The following is a 20,013-nucleotide window of genomic DNA, read 5'->3' on the forward strand; positions in this document are numbered from 1 at the left end:
CATTATCTGTATCATAAATCATAATCAAGTTAATCGTATTTTGCCGTCAATCTGTTTTGTAGAACAGCCAAAGCAAATAATCGTATTTAATTGCCTACCACTGTGCTAGTGTGCCAGAATGAAATAATAACTTAATAAATTACAAATACTAAAAATTTTCCTTTTGTCTTTGATACTTAGTGACTATTTAAATTAGGTTACTTGTAAATAAGGTTTCGCTATATTATATTCTGCACCGAATTTGCAAGCTTAGAGAAAAATGGGGGTACCGAAGTTTTTTAGATACACCAGTGAACGGTATCCTTGTCTTAATGAGTTAGTTAAGCAGTATCAGGTTTGTTTTCATTCTTAAACTTATAAATTGATATATCTAATTTCTACCGCCTTTTTTCCAAAACTAAATCAAATCTTGTCGATATCATTCAATTATAATATAACGAAAGCCATACATATGTATCGCCTTTTTTTAACTATGGTTTGTTTTATAGATTCCAGATTTTGACAACATGTACCTGGATATGAATGGAATCATACACAACTGTTCTCATCCTGATGATTCCAATCCACATTTCCGTATCACGGAAGAGAAGATATTCAAAGACATATTCCATTACATCAGCATTTTGTTTCAAATTATTAAGCCCAAGAAGCTATTTTTTATGGCTATCGATGGTGTAGCCCCAAGAGCTAAAATGAATCAGCAGAGGGGAAGGAGGTAAGAAAAATTCTAATTAAATCACGATAGAAAATAATTGAATTAAAAAAAAGAAATCAATGAGGTGAATGACAATCTATTTAAGCACTTATAGACAGATACGGCTTTGAATCAGAATTAATTACTTGTATTTTCATTACAAAATGATGATAAATCCATGGTTTCTTACTGTTTTATAATTATTTGTGATATTTATAAAAATATTAATTTAATTTTATGCAATAAATTTTTTTTTTCAATGGTTTCCTTTAATGTTTTCAAATAATTTCCTATAATAAATAGGTTCCGATCAGCAAGGGAAGCTGAAAAGTTAGAGGAAACTGCTAAAGAAAAGGGTCTGTATTTTTCTTACTCACTTTTTATATATTTTTGATGCAAAACATCACTTTTTCTCTAACATAATTAATTTAACGTGAGTTTTTTTTAAGAGCATACTGTATAGTTACACCATATTTTACCAACACATTGCAACATCTTTTATTTTTAAAGGACATATGCATATGATTTTATTGGCTTGTGTTTAAAATTAAAACCTATCATGTTTTTCTGTAAGTAATTATAGTTTTATCAGTGGACATTGAGCACAACTTATGTATTATTTAAACAGGTGAGGCTCTACCGACGGAAAAGAGGTTTGATAGCAACTGTATCACGCCCGGAACAGTGTTCATGGCTCGTCTTCATGAACAGCTCAAATATTTTATCAAAGAGAAGATATCAACGGACCCTCTTTGGTCCAAAGTTAAAGTTATTCTGTCCGGACATGAGGTAAATCAGAATACTTATAAATATCATTTTTAACAGTAATGAAAAAAATTATGCACATTTTTTAAATAGTTAGGAAAAACAAATTTAAATGGATGAGATTTTTTATGACAATTATGTTTTTATCATTTTAGTCTTGTTGGGCCAAAAAAATATAATATAATATATACATAAATATATATATATATATTTACATAATATTATGTGAATTTTTATTCCAAGTCGGAACTTATAAAATAAAACAACCAATTTGTATTAAAGTATTTTCTGTTTCAACTGCACTAAGAGGAACAAACTATACCATATACCTTACCTTATAGTTATCTTTAATAAAATCAAATAAAGAAGACTAAATGTAATAAAATGTATTGATAGGAATTTAATTATTATACAGACAGGCGTGATTCACATATTCAAGTTACAATACAGGAAATATTTCGTACATCATTTTGGAAGAGCTGATACTCTTACTCTGCTTGACTGATAATAATAAAAAATAAAACCATTATAAGGAATTTGGCTCTTAAAGGATCAAAAACCTCATCAAAATCGGCATATTCGTTTGACAGTTAAGATGCTAAAAACAGACACACACTTCCATTTCAAACCTATAAGACCACTTTTTATGCCTCAGGAATTTAAATGCTATATAAAATTTATAACATGTAGTGAAATTGAGGGCAAACTCAGATGAATATTAGACAAAATCATAAAAGACCTCTATATTAAGTATAGTATACACAGTAATTTTAAGCATAATCCTCACTTGCAGACGCCCGGTGAAGGAGAACACAAAATAATGGATTACATTCGCTGGGCTCGTTCGCAGCCCGACTATGATCCCAGCACCAGACACTGCTTGTATGGACTCGATGCAGACCTCATTATGCTAGGAGTTTGCACACACGAACCACACTTTGCCTTGCTGCGAGAAGAGGTATTATATTTGCCAGTAACAAAATTGTAATATACCATAACTTGAACCTAGGTTAAATTTTATTTCATCACTTCTCAGGTTAAATTTGGCAAAACAACTCAAAGGGCAACCAGCCCCGAAGAAACTAATTTCTATTTGCTCCACCTATCACTACTAAGGGAATATTTGGAGCAGGAATTCATATCCATCAAGGATAATCTGCCATTCCCTTACGATATTGAAAACATTATTGACGATTGGGTTCTCATGGGGTTCTTAGTGGGCAATGATTTTATACCAAACTTGCCCAACATGCATATCAGCAATGACGCTCTGCCGCTCCTGTACAAAACATACATGACTGTCCTGCCTACTTTGGACGGTGAGGATTTAGAGCACTGTACTACATGACATTAAATTAATATTAAAGTTTCCTTCACTTAATATTCATACATTATTTATTAAGAGAGAAATAGTTTATAAAATTATTAAAACATTCAACGTTTTCATGGATCTTGAATCTAAAGTGAAAAAATTTATGAATAAATATTGTTATATTTGTATTGAAAATCACAAAAAATATATTGATATATGAAAATGCTATAAACTGATTAACATTACAGGCTATATAAATGAATCGGGAGATTTGAACTTACGAAGGTTTGAAGTGTTCATGCAGGAGCTGGCTAAGATTGATAAAGAGAAATTTCAAGACACTTATGCCGACTTGAAATACTTCGAAGCCAAAACTGGCAGACGGCCCAACGCTAACGAGAGGAGAGATGTTAGTGTAGTGAGATTACACAAATGACTTTTTAATTTTTTTTAAATTAAACTAATATTATTCGGATATACGACGCCTGCTTTATTTTTGTAAATAACGGCCAGCATCCAGAGCGGTACGCCAGAAAATTAAGAAATCGACGGCGGTAGACGAAAAATAACAAGGACCAACTGACAGACATTCACATCCCGTCTGCCCGTGATCACGGTTGCCTGAAAGTAACCGAAACGTCGGGACTATGTAGTTTTTTACAAAAATAAAACTCGCGGGTCTTAGGTCTCATTTCATTTTATTAGTTTTTAAACTGAGTTACTTCTAATATAAATTTAACAGTACTTTTTGAGATGATATTTCTGTATTGTTTAAGCATGTATTATATTATATTATATTATATATATATATATATATATATATATATATATATATATATATATATATTATAAGTATTATCAAAATATAATAATTTTATTGATAACATAGTTAAGCTATGTGTTTCTTTTAAGAAACAATTAATTCTGACAAACTTTTCTTTTATATTTAATTATATGTATATATTTTAATATAATATTATTTCCAGTACAAGCCCAACAATGACGACACATTCAACGTCAACTTGGACGATATCAAAGCCAACAAGCCAGATGACGAACTGCAGGCCCTTATTGATGCTACACAGGAAATGGTAGGCGCAGCTATAGTAGTAAATAATATTCTAAATTTAAATTAATATTTTTTCACTTATCACTATAAAAATGTATACAATACTTGCTTCAAAACAGCAATAGTTATATTTGTTGTCGGTCTGTCTGTTTGTTCGGGTTAATCTATTGAACTGCTGAATCGATTTTGATTGGAATTCCATCTTGAGGTAGGTGACGTCATAAGGAGAAACAGACTGTCTTGCAGCCGAATCAATGAATATTAAGTTATCAATTCAACTATTATTTTTTCAATTAAATGCTGATTTTCAAAGTAGTTCTTTTTAAATCTAAAGTCAAAGTATTGAGGTGGTGCCACTTTTATCAAATCTGTAAACGGCGAAAGGAATATCTCATGAAGTTCCGTTTGACCTCTACAATCCTGTGGAGATTTAATGTACAGGCAAAGCCAGAGGGAACGGCTAGTATATACATGTATATAAATTACAGCATTATAATAATTTTCACATCGCATCTCGTTTTCAGTTTATGGATGACATGAAGAGCGATGAAGACTATGAAGAAACTAGTGATGGTATGTTAATAAAGATTTTTATTAGCGTGTTATTATGTATTAGTGTTACATCTCAATATTCAATATTTTTCAGAGGAAGCGAACATGGAGATGGAATTCATTCTACATAAGAAAGACTATTACATGAACAAGTTGGACTATTCAAAGGTTACTGAGTAAGTTTAGCGAAATATCATTCAAAATATACACGACCAAAAAATAACACATTTGGACTATACACTATAATTTCCATTTAATTATTTCAACTTTGTTTATATATTCAAAAGACACCTTTATGACAAATAAAAGAATTAATAAATTCAAACATACAAAAATATTCAGCATTATTATATGTATATGTACATATAATAATGCTGTATAGTATAAGATAAACAGATAGTCAGAGGATGATGCATGTTTTGTTGTGTATAGTCACTTGAACAAAATCTATCTAATGATTTCCTAGGAATCCTAAATACCCAATTGAAGCAATAAGTATAGTAAAGTATGATAATTATATATATGTATAATAAATTTTCCCAGCGAGGTGCTATCAGACCAAGCCGAGTGTTACGTCCGAGCCATCCAGTGGAATCTGTGGTACTACTACCGAGGCTGCCCCTCCTGGTGTTGGTACTACCCTCACCACTACGCTCCATACATCTCGGATATCAAAGACTTCGGGAACATGAATATGGAGTTTGAGCTGGGAGAACCGTTCAAGCCCTTCGAACAGGTGACACACACAGAATAATAAACAAGAGTGTGCTGAGACGACTCTCAGTCTTAGACAGATTAGGCATCATAATATATTAGTATATTATTATTCTATATTTTACATAGGCAACAGCAGACGGGATCAAAATGTATTTTTTTTTCATCCAATCAAATGTAAATAAATGAGTAAATCTGAGAATATAGTTTTGTGTCTGAGATATCATCCAGCTAATGTGGTATTGGAATTATTTTTCTTATATTTTTAATAATAATTATATTAGTCATGTGTCTGTTCTAATTTTTTTTTTGTTAACGTTTTGTCGGCTCTGGATGCGAGTCCTTTTGAGCCTTATCGTTATACATCTGTTCTAGTTGTTGGCGGTGTTGCCAGGCGCCAGTAAGCACCTCCTGCCGACTCCGTTCCACGACCTGATGACGGACGAGGACTCGCCCATAGTCCACTACTACCCGGTCTCCTTCGAGACCGACCTCAACGGGAAGAAGAACGACTGGGAAGCTGTCGTCCTTCTGCCCTTCATCGACGAGGTGAGATGAATGAAAACATACACTTGAATGTCTATACTCTATAGCGTAAAGCGCTTTAAAGTGTTTATTGTTATGTTGTCAGTCTTCATTAGCTTTACCAGAAAAGATACTCAGTATCAGATACAGTACAGTACAGATACAGTAAAAGATATCAGTATATACAAACAGGTTATCAACTTATTAACACCACACAATTAAGACATTCTCCTCGTCCAAGATCTGGCAGCTTTATATATTATATTCACACTTAAAATGTTCACCCATCCAGATTTATACCACGCTGGACGTCGCTTAACTTGCGTGATCGTAAACAATCTATACACATCTCTCGCCACTTGGCTGTTATTAACCAGATTTAAAAACGAGATCCCTATATCGTCTCATTTATGAATCGTTATATCAGTAAAATATGGACCGATCATTTCTCGTAGTGATCATTCTTTATGGTAACCTTCGTCTCCAGACAAACCTGCTATCGGCCATGTCTCCCTGCTACCAGCGACTCACTGAAGAGGAATTGAAGAGAAATTCTCACGGACCGATGTTAGTTTACAACTGGACAGCTGACAGTTTAGGTAAAAATATTAAGTATATTGTTACAAGTGGCGCCATCCGAATATAATCCTTGGAATTATTTTTATGACTGATTATAATTAATTATAATACTGAACCATTGCAATTTTGTAATGGCAACATTTAAGTATCAACCTGTATTTGAAAACTAGACATACGGCCATCAGTCATCATGCAGAACATGACTGGATGTAACGCTGAACATTTAAAAACAAATCTGAAGCTGTATCTCGAACAATACAATGGTTTTCAAAACCAAAAAATAGATTTACAAAACCTAGGTTTCAGAACTTGAATAGCGTACAGTTATTGAATATGATATTTGTCACATCACGTCTGTCCGTCACTCCGCCGCTGAGTGTACTAAAAGTAATGTTTTAGCTTATTTCACTGATATGTATGTAATATCCGCCTAGTCCCTAACAACTGTTTGCTATATGATATGCTCAATGTGTGCGTTATTTGATATTTCCCAGGGCCAATAATATCCCCGGAATATTTCCCATCGATAAAAGAAAATCACGCCGTGGAAAAGGCTGTGTGGCGACACGAGCTCGACGTGCCGCTGCATCTGTTGAAGAGGGGGATGCTGCCCGACGCCGACAAGGACGTGCTGTACCCGGGCTTCCCCACCATGCGCCATCTGAAGTACAAGGTGGCTGCGAGTATTACTCTTTCACTAGTGTTATTTATTTCTACTAAAAGATATTTTGGAAGTGAAACTTCTAAAGCTACTTCCAACGAGGTTGCGTGGAACGTTTAACGCCGAGAGAGAGAGAAAGATAAACATGTAGAGAGTAGGAGAGAAAGAGAGAGTCGCTAGATAAGCTTGAAATACGCACTTGTTGTTCTATATTAATTTATTTATAATATTCATTATTTTTTTGTTTGTTTTGATACAATTTAATAGGGCTGTATTTTATTAAATAAGTGTTATTTGGGATAACGAAGTTTCACTCGATATGATAACCACCAAATATTATTCCAGACGAGTATAAAGAAGTGCAAGGTGAAGGTTTTCGACCAGCCGTCGCGCAATGAGAATATGATGCTGCAAATTGTACCCACTGCCACAACTGACCCCGCGCTGGAGGAACTGGCCGCCAAGATACTGGGCCAGGTCGTTTGGGTCGGCTGGCCGCATTTAACACGGGCCAAGTAAGTTATATACATACTACTTACTTCATATCGTTTTCTCTTAGTTTATAAAACTAACAAAAATGTTCACATATACATTCCGTGTATATCTATGTATATATAATAATAATGTATGAACAATAGTAGTAATTTACATATATATGTGTTTTTGTCACATTAACTTTGTGCTTATGTAAAGTTAGACAGTTTGCTGACCTTTCTTAAAATGATAAAAAATAATAATTAACATCTGTATAATTTGTTCATAAAAAACTTAATAATGTGCTCTAGGCTAGACCTCATGTAAAATCCAGTCCTTATTTACCAAGAAGCACATAAAGCTTGCGAGTAAAGTTATAATTATGACATTTGATTGAGTGAGTAACCTTATAACCTTATCATCAAATCATTGGTTGTGACAAAAATTTATTTAATAACATCCCGTGATGACATTTTTCAGAGTACTCTCAATATCTAACGAGAAGATCCGCCTTCACTACAATAACCAAAACCCCGAGCTGCCCTACACCACGGAACACAACACGGGCAACCTGCACCAGCAGTGGATATCGGAGAGGTCTACCATTATAGAGCAGTTAGTATGCGTTATAACCTAGGAGACGGTGAATTTACTAAGAAATTTTATTAAAATAATGAGAAGCATGCAGATTATATCACTATAATTGATATTGTGAGTGTAAACAATTTGACAGAACAATTAAAATGATATTTTAACATGGCGTGTATGTGTAAGGAATACGTTATATCAAGAGAAAAACTAATATTGTACTGAAGATCATTCACATATTAAGTGTGGGAATTTGCAGTTTTTTTTAATTTTACATTTTAGAATAAGGAGTAAATTTAATATAACCATCCAATATTATAATTTATGTTAAAGTTTGTATCCTGTTAGATTTATATATAATTTAATTTATATATATATATATACATATATTTTTTTTTTTCAGCAACATGAATCGTCTCGGCATAGAGTTGGGAGACGTCAAAGTTATAATACACGCTGTCAATTTACGAGGTAGGTACATTATAGGTATAGTTAATTGACTTGAGGAAATGGAGGTAGTTTTAAGAACTCTTGTTTAATATTGAAATTGGCTATCGCTAAACGAACTTGGTACAGGTAATAGTCATACTTACTCTCTGAATAGTGAGGTACTTGTTATACACAAATAATACTAAGCATTTTTACTATAAGTATTCAGTTTCCACTCGTTTTTTATGCTCTTGAATATAGTTTATAATTTTAATTAAAATATCACAATCACATGGTTGTTATTAACCGTGTGAATGTCTGTTCGGACGCTCGGGGCTCAAAAATATAACCCATTATAATGATGTCTCATGAAAACCGCACAAGCTCATAAACTGAGACAGTTAGTTCGATCAAGAAAATTCGGTAAACCGAGTGAGAATTCGCTTCGTATATTCATAACTTGTAACTCAATCCCTCTTTAACAGGCTACAAGTACGTTATACAAGACGGAAGCTGCATGGTGATGGAAGATCAGTGGTGCTCCGTCCCTTGCGGGTACGCCTGGCAGGCGGTCGTCTGCGGGGCGCTCGCCCCCTCCGCCCCCGTCAAGTACAGGACGCCGTTGGAGGCCTACCCGCCCGGAGATCACGTGTTCCTCCTCACCATGGGACAGTACTATGGATGTATTGCAACCGTGAGTGTTAATAAGTCAAAGAAATGTCTTTTTATAAATAATTTTTAAATCTCTCGTGTTGCATGTCTCAACGTCCACAAAACAGCTGCTAGTAATATTCAATGTTAAATTAATGTTACATCATCAGTATGTGACTGCTCTTGTATACAGAACCCGCTGAATGACTGTCATTGATAATAATATACTTCATATATCAGAATTATATATACGTGTATATATTCCGCAGTGGCGTGCACAGAGGTTCGGGGTAGGGTGAGCAGAATATGTTTGAAAAAGAAAATAGCAATTTTCATCATTTCCTCGTCTAAAACATCGATAATCTTTCGCGAGTACTCATTTAAATGAAACTAATATTTTCGGATTCTTGTTTTCTGACTACGCGTCATTTATAATTATTATGCAGACGAGATGTCTGCAGTGATTACGGTTGCTGCAAAGTAACCGAAACGGCGGGAGAATGTAGTTTTTAAACATAATAAAATACGCGAAGTAATCCGAAAATATTAGTTTCATTTAAACATTGATAATATTCGCACATAAAGTTAAACTAGGCCGATCAGAACGCACCTCTATATATTTTATGAATCTCTCAACTACCTCTGAGCCACGAAAGTACCTTAAAACGATTACTAGATGTTCATCGCCGCTTTATAAAAGTTATTTAAATCGGAATATCCAGCGGAGATCCAAACATTCTTATTATTATTATTATTTAAAAACAACAGACAAATAACTTATTTGTGTGTCCACAGCCTGCTAGCTTGTTAAAGCTATCATAATACTTTTTATTTAAACGAGTAACTTTACCTTTCTTTTAGTTCACTCTCAACTGGTCACACACCTCCCCTTTGTAATTACCTTAATTTTATTATCAACCGACAATATGGAAAATCTACTCGTAATTAATTTCGATAAACACACGTCGCCAGCACAGAGCTCACAGCTATAATTTTCCATAATTCGTTAATAAATTAATTCACTATTTACTAATTAGCTACTTAAAACTTATTCACTTGCGCTTACAAAATAGAAAGACAAATGACAATATTCAATAATAACAAAATGGCGAAAAAATATATGAACAGTTTACCGACCAATCAGAGAGTCCCGTTTCATTTGACAGTTAACGGACTCTCTACGAAATTTTAAATACTAAAAATATGCAGTACCTCTCGAACACTAACACATGCATAGTTTGCACTCACACATACAAACATTTGCTGCATACAACACGGGATTTGTAGATCGTCCTTGAGATCATTTGTATGGAAAATAAGCACAGAGTGGTCGTGCCTAGCGCCGCTCTGGCTGCATAGCGGCGCTAGCAGTCAGCAGCGGCCGATGGAAAATGTTTTGTTTCATATACTTTATAGATGGCACTTTTAACAAATCGTGAATTAAATGTCATTTTAAATGTCTGTAAACATTTGTATTCCGTAATGTATGACTAAAAGTATGTAAGTAAGAATTAAACAAATAGGTTTAGTTGTTATATGGGTAGGGTTATATATATAAATATAGCGCTTATTTGCATCTATGGTGTGCACGCCACTGATATCCCGATCCCTGTAGGTCAAGTCGCGCGACATAGCCTGTAGATGTCGCTGTGAGCTGGTTGCCACACCTATTGGACTAACGCGCTATACATTTCTATCTTATTTAATTCATAATCGTAGGCTGAATAAATAAATATTATATAATACAAATGTATATTCCAGGTGCTGAGTTCAGAGTCTATTCGTAGCGGTCGTATAAAGGTGTCCGTCCGCGAATGTACGGAGCCGGTAGTGGCCAGCCAGTGTTTCGTGAGCCCCTACCGCACCACTCACCACGCGGCCGCTTCATGCGGTTAGATACAGTTAACTGACTCAAAAACGACGAGTTCTGTGTTAGACGATATACGTCAAGGACTTTTCATAACTGACTAGTATTTATAAGAAAAAATCGTCCAAATTGCAACAGTAATCTTACGACTAGTTTGATTACTCTAACTGCATACTGAACGCATTCAGTTAATTAATATAGTTTGTTCTGCTTTTATGAATAGGGATCCCCAAACAAACTTAACAATATAATTCAGAAGTATCTTCGGTTGTTTGTAATAAAGAAAAAAAAATGTTATACTAATTAAGTCTAGAATTAATAACAGTTTAAAAATACTATGAACGTATAATAATGAGGTTTATTCTATCCAGGGATATCTAATCAGCTATTGTCCCGTATAACGGGAACAGTCCTCGTCATACCCGGAGAGAGAAATGATCTCCCCACCGAGACGCAGAACAAAATAAACGTCGGACTAAATCTTAAGTTCAATAAGAAGGTATAGTAATTTTATATAGAGCGTGATAGATATGTTTCGTACGGAGGCAAAGTTCACAGTCCATAGGTGGCGCTGCTGGGCGATAAAATTTTATATAAAAGTGTACCTTATCAAGTTCTGTCTATATTCTGTCATTTAACAGTTGTTAGGAAAATTGCAAATAGTTCATTTCACCATAATACACTTTGATATTGAATTTATTGTTCGTAATTTGCTTTACTTTTAAGAAAATCACAATCAAAATTTTATTCAAAACGTTAAAGATTTCTTTTATAATGACGCCTTATGAAAACCGTACATAGCTTATTTAATGTGTAATTTAAGCTAATATAAAAAGATCTGTAAATTTCGTCGCGGGTATAATCTGTATATTTAATAACTCCCCCCCCCCTCCCCCTCTAGAACCAGGAGGTGTCAGGTTACAGTCGTCGGAGTGCGAACGGCTGGGTGTATTCCCCCCGCTGCGTGGCGCTCGTGCAGGAGTACGCGGCCAAATATCCTGAATTGTTCGACGCCCTCGCCAACGCTCATAGAGACGTGTTCTTTGAAAGCGATCTATGGCCGGGGGATTTGGGGTTAGTGTTATAAAATTTCCAATATTAAACTATGTTGTTAGGGTTTCTATCGCAAATTAATGAACATGTGGAACTATAGTCGAAAAACATTGTCATATTTCAATGTAAGTCTCAAAAGTATAAAAAAAACAGAAACGAGCAAGTTGTTAACATTTAGAATTTCGTTAACACTTTTAAATACAAGTCGTATCCTTTAAAATAGTATCACTCAGAGATCACGAAGTAAATGCTCAAAAACAACAAATAATATTATGTAGCAACTGACACGAGAACATATATTTAGATGGATAGTGTAAGAAACTTACTAATTAAATGTTATATTTATATATTTCATATATTATTATAAAACAATTCCAGCAAGAACAAAGTTCAAGATATAGCGGCCTGGTTGAAGTCCCAGCCTCACAGCAGCGCGCCGAGGCGAGAGTGCGGCTCCGAGGCCTTGGAACCGGAAGAGATGAGGGCTCTCTACAACACGCTGGAGACGCAGATACGCGACCTCAAGGACAAGGAGAAGAACGTCACACTACACGTCAAATGGAGCCTGCTTTATAAGGTACACCTTTATTATATGGTATGTCCAGTAACACCCAACACGTCAATATAGGGGAGAATCACGTGGCTCACCTCGAGCACGCGACTAAAGTGGTCTCCGGGTATGGCTAGCGACCATGTGGGGTATATGGCGGTCCGCCTCCTCAATGGACATATCCTCGGGTCCTTCCGCCCGCAAGTAAAAACTCAGTTACGTGTATTACCTCTACCAGCTAAATGCATTTGTATGAAATCATTCTCCTATATATAATGTTCTTAGTCCGTGCTCTCGCCTCTGGTTATTGTTGTGACTGCACTAGCACAGTGGGTATGCGGGTGACACCTGATAATCATAACTAGTCTCAGTTGTTGGTTATTCAAATAATAGGCATGGCGCCGACATGTATAATGAATATATACTATTCCATGAATATCGTATTTATTATAATTCAGTTAAAGTAAATAAAACACAAGCTAAGCTTCACCGGAACTGACAGATTGTTACTCATCAAACAGATAAAATCATAATAGTTAATACTGCTTCCCAGTGTGAACTCCACGAGGGGAACATCCAGCCGGATGTCAAAGCTGACTACCGGATGTACGACCGCGTGGTGTGCGTGGCCAGCAATATAACTGTGCCTCTGGGGTCAAAGGGCACCATCACCGCCATCTATCAGCCGTCCAACGGAAACACCGTCCGCCTATCAGACAAGTTGAACGCCTCGCCCAGCTACCAGGTCATGTTTGACGAACCCTTCCCTGGCGCCATGAAGGAAGATCTGTTCGAGGAGGCCAGGTTCTATAGGTGAGTGTTGCCATTTAAAAAGAATAGTATACCATTCTGCAATATAAAAAATATATCTGTTTTAAACAGACAGTTATTTACATTTTCTTTGCTAAAAATACATTTAAAATTCATTAACACAAACCTCACTGAAACACGAACACGAGCTTTGAGCATGTGCATGTATTTTTCGTCCTGTATATATCTGTTTATAATTTCATTTTGAAGCTTTATAGTAATATTTAATATTTTCTTCAACACTAGCTCATAGCAGTGACTTTTTCCGCATCGTTTAGATATTAACAAAGTTATACATGTGAATAAAAATCACGCATTGCTCATACATTTGTATTTCTAAACTGAACCCGCTACAGCAAGGGCTAGCATATAATTTGAATCTATTCACAAGCTATAATTTTATATCGACAGTTTATTTAAAACCTGCCTTTTTCCTAATAACTGTCAAAATCTAACTCGAGGATATATTTCCAGGATGCAGCCCGCTCATATATTGAATATATCATACGGGCGGAAATTACGCACCGCGAGCGAGCCCCAGGGCTTCGAGTACAACCAGTCGGCACAACATAACTACACTTGTAACTCACAACCGCCCACCGTACTGCGGAGAGATGACGGACACTACTCTGCCTTCGCCAGCTACAGGTATAAATACAATAGAAAAACGATATCTGTACTAAGTTTATTATTATTTGAGACGTGTCTAAAGTTAAATTATTATTAAGAAGCAAAGTTCAAAATGATGTTCAGGGATAAAATATTATTTATATGTACGGAAGCTGATGTTTGATAAAATGTTTCCAGCCCCCCGCGAGAGATCAAGACACCAGTGATTGAACATAAGCCTATCGTTAACAACAACGTTAAAAACGGCCAGACGCCGGTATGTAGAACTTAATTATCTCCTACTATACTGTTATAAATGTATGTGTGTCCGTCATGTCATAACTAAGGACGTAAAGATACGATCCAGATTTAATGTGAACTTTACTATAACGTGTCATCAACACGAGACTATAAGCTTAACAGTCACATTCATAACTAAAATATGTTATATTTTTATATGTAAGTATTATATTTACATTCCAGGACAGCGCCACCAACTTGCTGAGAAGTCTGTTGAGGATCAGCGAGGGAGAGGCGGACGGATCCAGGAGCAATAAGGTGTGTATAGGTGTGAAAGATTTCAGTCGTTTTTCATCAACGAACCTTCTTTATTTGACACAATTTGAACAAAAAATATTTTTATTTTCTATTTTGTTTAACTTGTCAAATGGACTTTAAAAGCTGAATCATAGCCGTGGTGACAACGAATATAAAAATAACAAAACGGTTGTTTATTACAGAACGTTCCAGAGACGAACAGCAACTGGCGGTCAAGAAGTGACAAAGCGACCTCGCCGAATAAGTTAGTATAATTTGTAAAGAGAATATCTTAACATAAAGAAGGGATTAAGTTCTATTAACATTAACAAAGTACTTTAAGGTACACATTATTTAAATTTCATTTATATACATATATATATACATATATATATATATTCTAACATGAACTATTGTTTCAAGCTGCGTTTCGCCATTCTGGAATATATTCACCGGGTAAGCTGCTGTTAAAACACAAAGAGAGAAGTGACAGAGGAAGATATGAAAAAAATGACAAGAAATCTTCATATAACAATATGTTACTGTTTCAGAACAACTCAAAACAACTGGCGAAGAGAGGCAAATACATACAGTCAGGGAGAGTGGAGCAACACACAGGTGACTCAGATGATTATAGTAATAACATTATGTGGAAAATTATTATTTACTTTCAGATGTAATGTCTAGAATTGTCCTCGTTTATTTTATGATGTAAAAAACAAAATCCGCGCCGGTTCAGAATAAATTGTTCACCTTAAAATAATTTATAAGTGCGTGTAATAATGATATTTTAGTGCTAAATCAATGTTGAGTTGAACCCTTGATTTAAACTTAAAAGTTACGTGTTAACGAATCTTTGTTATATACAACTAGTATTTACATCTATACTGACGACTTATTACAAAATCACCAGATTAAAATATTAATAAGAAATAATTACATACTGTAACATAATTATAGTAGCAGAATAAATCCTATTGTAATTTACTGGAAGTCGGTGATGGCTGATGCCTGATAGTGTCTCAGCTTTCACAGCTGTTGTATTAATTTACATATAAGGCCTAATTATAACCTCATTGACCAATGCCTACAGAGACAGAAGCCTATCGGGATGCCATCTATGCCGTACCCGTGTTTCGGCGCCTCGCCCCCTCGCCCGCACCAGCCCCAAAGCTTCCCCAAACACTTGCCGGACGTCAGCCAAGGAATCAATCTCATGCCGTCCTGGACTAAGAACGAGGTGAATGTAACGAATACTATTCGGATCACTACGCGTACTTAATTATTTAAAAAAAAACTACATACTCCGGACGTTTCGGTTACTTTGCAGCACCCGTGATAACGGGCGGACGGGATGCGTTAGGGATATGTGTAGTGATCTGAATAATATTAGTTTCTCTTAAATGAACACTCGCCGAGGTTTAAGAACGAGGGAGCTGTAAACAACATTAATTAACCAATCACAACGAACGAGTCAGTCTGTGTTAGAGAGATGTGATTATTAATATGTATAATATTTCCACAGAACATAAAATCCGTTCCGCAGCCGGCTCAGCAAACAAACAGACAAGTCAACAACGGGGAGAAGTACAGCAATCCATTTGTTCCGCTGCAAGTTCAAACCAGCCGGAGGTGATCAGTACATGTCATATAGCATACAGACATACATACATATATTTATTTATTTATGTATGGGAAAACATCAGCTTATTTTACAATAAATTATTTCGGTGGGGTAAAAACAAAAACAGTCTCCACAGTTGTTTTGACATGGAGTGTATTATACCTTTCATTAGAAAAAAAAATAAAACATTAACAGCAAAGAGTATCAAACGTACAATAATCATTTGTAGAGAGAGCAAAAAATATGAATGCCTACATATATTAATCCTCTTTGGATAAAATTTCCATTACAAAGGAATGTCAACACAGCACTCAAGGAAATCTATTCGATTAATAGTTATCTGTGACGTGTTGTCGGCACTCTAGAGACTTCCTGCTTGTTTTGAAACACGTGCAAAGTCCTCAACAGAAACTGTCGCCATGAAAACAATGTAGATTCTTGAATTAAAATATTTACACTAACATTTAAAATATCACGCAACGTTAACTATTGTAAAATGGATAATTTAGTTAGTGTTAAGTAAGATACTTTTATATATTTATACATACAAGTATCTCTTATAATATATTAATATATATATATATATTTTACAGGCGCGTCCAAAACTCAAGTGGTTCATCACAGAGACGCGATCTCGAAGGACTACCGACACCGAAGGTCATTCACCCCACACCAAATAACACCTTGTTTGTTAGTATAACAAATTATATCTTAATCTGTTGTAGAATATATAGTGTGGCATAAATAAAAACGTCTGCAATCACAACGGAGCTGAATAAAAACGAAAAAAAAACTATTCGATACAATAAATAATAATGTTCCAAGTATTCTCTGTAACATGTTTTAATAAATACATTTTTTTCTAGAACGTTCAGCCGCAGCAGAGTCGTCCTCAGAGGAAGAAAAAACCAAGAATAGCTGCCAACTTGCCCTTCCAGATGGACTAACAACATTACACTGTCTATAAGATACACACAGATCCCCGCACGCACGGGGCTACACGTGTCTTTATCTCCTGCTTTTTAAATATTCATTTATGTATCCATCGCCTGTGTGTCGACTGATTGTGCACTGTACAGTAACCTTAATACAAGTTCGCACGTCACACTCGGTACGGAGCGTTAAAAGTTGTTCATTCTATACTATGTTGACAGTCGATAGTCTCATAGGGATATGTTTATAGTAGAAAACTTTAAATTTTGTGTATAGTTTGACAGACTCGTATTAAGTGTACAAGATAATCGTGTTGTATATTTTGTAAATACCTTGAAATGAGTGTTTGAAAGTTCCTTATAGGAAATTAACGTTTTACGTTCAAACGTTAGGTTATGATGTGAACGTTTTTAAACTTAATTATATAATTTTAAGAGAACATTTTAAAATAAACTCCATTTGGTAAAAATTGGATAATAATATTTATCCTGACATTACTATATATATGTAAAAAACAGCGTCACTTGGGCGTAGCTGTAATAGTAATAACATATCGTTTATTTACAAACCATTGTTACATCCTAGAAATGACATTAGTAAGGTGCAGATGTATGTCTGTACAGGAATCTGGTGACGGACAAACATATGGGTTAGTAATTAAATTGTTCGTTAATTAAAACAAATTAATTAAATTAGAAATTAAAAAAATATCTGAAAACAATAGAAAATGCTCCATTGTCGTATATATATATATATATATTTAAAACTTAATATTTAATGTAATTGATAAATTCTTATATATATTTTTTTTGTGGACAAGTAGTTGGTATACTCAAAGAGTTCATATTTCATATCTATCCAACAAATAAAATCAGTCGCTCGACAGGTTCATAAATAAAATAATTTTGCATTTAAAAATACCAAATTAGGGAAAACCAGAAAGTAAATAGTGTAGAAAAATCGTATATCTAATAAAATAGATTTTTATTAAAATTACATGTATTGAGAATAACTGAACTTAATATATTAATTAGTTGCATATCCATTGTTGATAGTGACTCTATGTGTACAAATCTCGGGATCTATCTTAAGATATTTATATCTTGTGCGTTACTACCTAGTAAGTCATGCAAACTATTGAATCGTATTGGAATAATTTATATTGAAATGTTGAATTTTAACAATTGACATCATTATTAATGACTATACTTATGCAAAAGTCACATTAAAAAAAAAATCTATATTTTTATAAACTTTTTATGAATCTGATTTTTGTTATTTTTTTTCTTTACAGCTTTCGTTTGGGAGATGTGCATGTGTATAATAAAATATTAATATGGCATAATATATACTAGTACAATGTCTTCAACTATCTTAATGTATGTATTAAAATAATAATTAAGCAAAGAGATCTTTGTTATAATATAATATTAAGTGACATTTTTATTTCTACAATCATATATAAAAACTATTATTTCCTTTACAAATGTAATTCGCGTAAAATTCCTAGAACCATTCAAAGGTTCCTTATTTTGTTGGGTATTTACAATGGACTCGAGTTTCTCAATAAAGTGGTTTTTATATTTTTCGTTTTATTTGCTTCGCGTAAATATATTATGTGAGGAAGTTTGATATCCTCATCCTTACAGCGAGTTACATTTATAGCTCGCTTCTGGGTAACATATTGCTCTATATAGCTCGAGGTAGTTTCAGTTCAGTTTTGTCAATGTTCAGCGTCACTTCCAGTTATGTCCTACAAAACTGCTGAAGCCAGTATTTATATTTTTCAAACACAGGTTGATACTTAAATGTTGCCATTACAAAATTACAATGGTTCAGTATTATAATTAATTATAATCAGTCATAAAAATAATTCCAAGGATTATAGTATGTTATAATTAGCACGGCAGGGATGGCGCCACTCGTGACAATATATTACTTAATAGGAAAACTGACGTTTGCCGTATTCCTTACTTTAGTTGAAAGGTTGTCTCGAGTCTAGAGTCACAATTTTAATTCCGATCTTAACTAGTCTTATTCTATACATCAATAAAAGCCTTTCAAGTGTGACGTCTCTATGATGAGCTTGTAGCAAAGTATTACCCAGTATGATGCCCTCACTACCTCCTCAAATCTTCTATCGATGGGCTGGATCGTTTCATTAAACAAAATTAAGCCAAAAACATACAAATAATAAGTATAATAAAGCTTGTCGCTCAAACCAAAACATAAATAACATGGACACTGATAAACAATTAATACAGAAAAAAAATTGATTCAGAAAATTTTCATCAAATTAAATTTTAAACGTTTAGAATTAAAATTACTCTGGTCGTAATAAGAGTTTCTTTGATGCTACAAGGACAGTGGCTTAAAATTGAGTCTTAGTTTACTAACTCAATCAATTTATGACATTCATAAAACATATAGTTATCTTGAAAATGGTATCAGAAATTGGAGAATAATATATATTTAAAAGGAAAATTTAGTTAAATTGCAAAATCAAGTGTAAATAAATATACAAATTAAACGAGGTGAGCCTGTGGAATATTGTGTACTTTAAGATACGTGCTCCAAACTTTGAAGGTATCAAGCATATTCGAAAGTTCTTTGTAATTCTCAGACTTTTTATTATCCCAGTAAACCAGAGATCACTGCTTTAAGACTAAGGCACGTTCGTTTTTCGTGGGAGCCCTAGATTCTTCAATAGCCGTGATATTTTTTATTATGAGACCGACAAAAATAGCTGCTTTAATTTTAGCCTCTGACTTTGAGGAACAATATTTTGTAATAATGAAAGACCTCAGAGTCTTGATGAATAGTCTTTACGAATTCCTTCATTAGATCTAATTTTATAAGTAGCGGAGGAATTAAAACATCTTCGGCCTCAACAGTTGGATTATGTTTGACAATATATTGTCTAATTACAACCTCACTCCGTGGAAACCCTGAGTGTTGTTGGTATTGAAGTGCATTGGCTGTACTACACCATAAGCCAACATTACATATGGATAGTT

General features: G+C 34.4%; 1 protein-coding gene across 2 annotated transcripts; it reads left to right on the forward strand.

Moving 5' to 3' along the window:
- The first annotated feature begins 36 nt into the window (after positions 1 to 36).
- LOC116765682 (5'-3' exoribonuclease 1) lies at positions 37 to 18,579 on the forward strand. 2 transcript variants are annotated; one of them, XR_009752755.1, is made up of 33 exons: positions 37 to 334; positions 489 to 715; positions 998 to 1,050; positions 1,323 to 1,483; positions 2,253 to 2,417; positions 2,496 to 2,778; positions 3,020 to 3,180; positions 3,758 to 3,862; positions 4,365 to 4,413; positions 4,487 to 4,568; positions 4,936 to 5,128; positions 5,482 to 5,655; positions 6,119 to 6,230; positions 6,705 to 6,883; positions 7,217 to 7,386; positions 7,826 to 7,960; positions 8,337 to 8,404; positions 8,848 to 9,056; positions 10,775 to 10,904; positions 11,252 to 11,379; positions 11,782 to 11,954; positions 12,312 to 12,510; positions 13,037 to 13,296; positions 13,768 to 13,941; positions 14,101 to 14,179; positions 14,386 to 14,460; positions 14,643 to 14,704; positions 14,991 to 15,057; positions 15,533 to 15,679; positions 15,965 to 16,071; positions 16,657 to 16,753; positions 16,930 to 17,645; positions 18,291 to 18,579. XR_009752755.1 is itself a non-coding variant. In XM_061522061.1 (32 exons), exons 1-32 carry the CDS (start codon positions 260 to 262, stop codon positions 17,008 to 17,010), a joined length of 4,380 nt encoding a protein of 1,459 aa, XP_061378045.1. In that variant the 5' UTR covers positions 37 to 259; the 3' UTR covers positions 17,011 to 18,579. The 2 variants fall into 2 exon arrangements, 1 of the variants encoding a protein (XP_061378045.1); XM_061522061.1 differs by having other exon boundaries at positions 16,930 to 18,579.
- Positions 18,580 to 20,013: the final 1,434 nt, after the last annotated feature.

Source organism: Danaus plexippus, chromosome 11 (assembly GCF_018135715.1).
Source record: "Danaus plexippus chromosome 11, MEX_DaPlex, whole genome shotgun sequence".
In the NCBI taxonomy this organism is placed as follows: Eukaryota; Metazoa; Arthropoda; class Insecta; order Lepidoptera; family Nymphalidae; genus Danaus; species Danaus plexippus.

Coding starts and splice junctions, on each gene's coding strand:
- LOC116765682 (XM_061522061.1), top strand. CDS start 260: ATGGGGGTACCGAAGTTTTTTAGATACACCAGTGAACGGTATCCTTGT. Junction 6,884..7,216: donor TGCGCCATCTGAAGTACAAG/GTGGCTGCGAGT, acceptor ATATTATTCCAG/ACGAGTATAAAGAAGTGCAA. Junction 11,955..12,311: donor CTATGGCCGGGGGATTTGGG/GTTAGTGTTATA, acceptor AAACAATTCCAG/CAAGAACAAAGTTCAAGATA.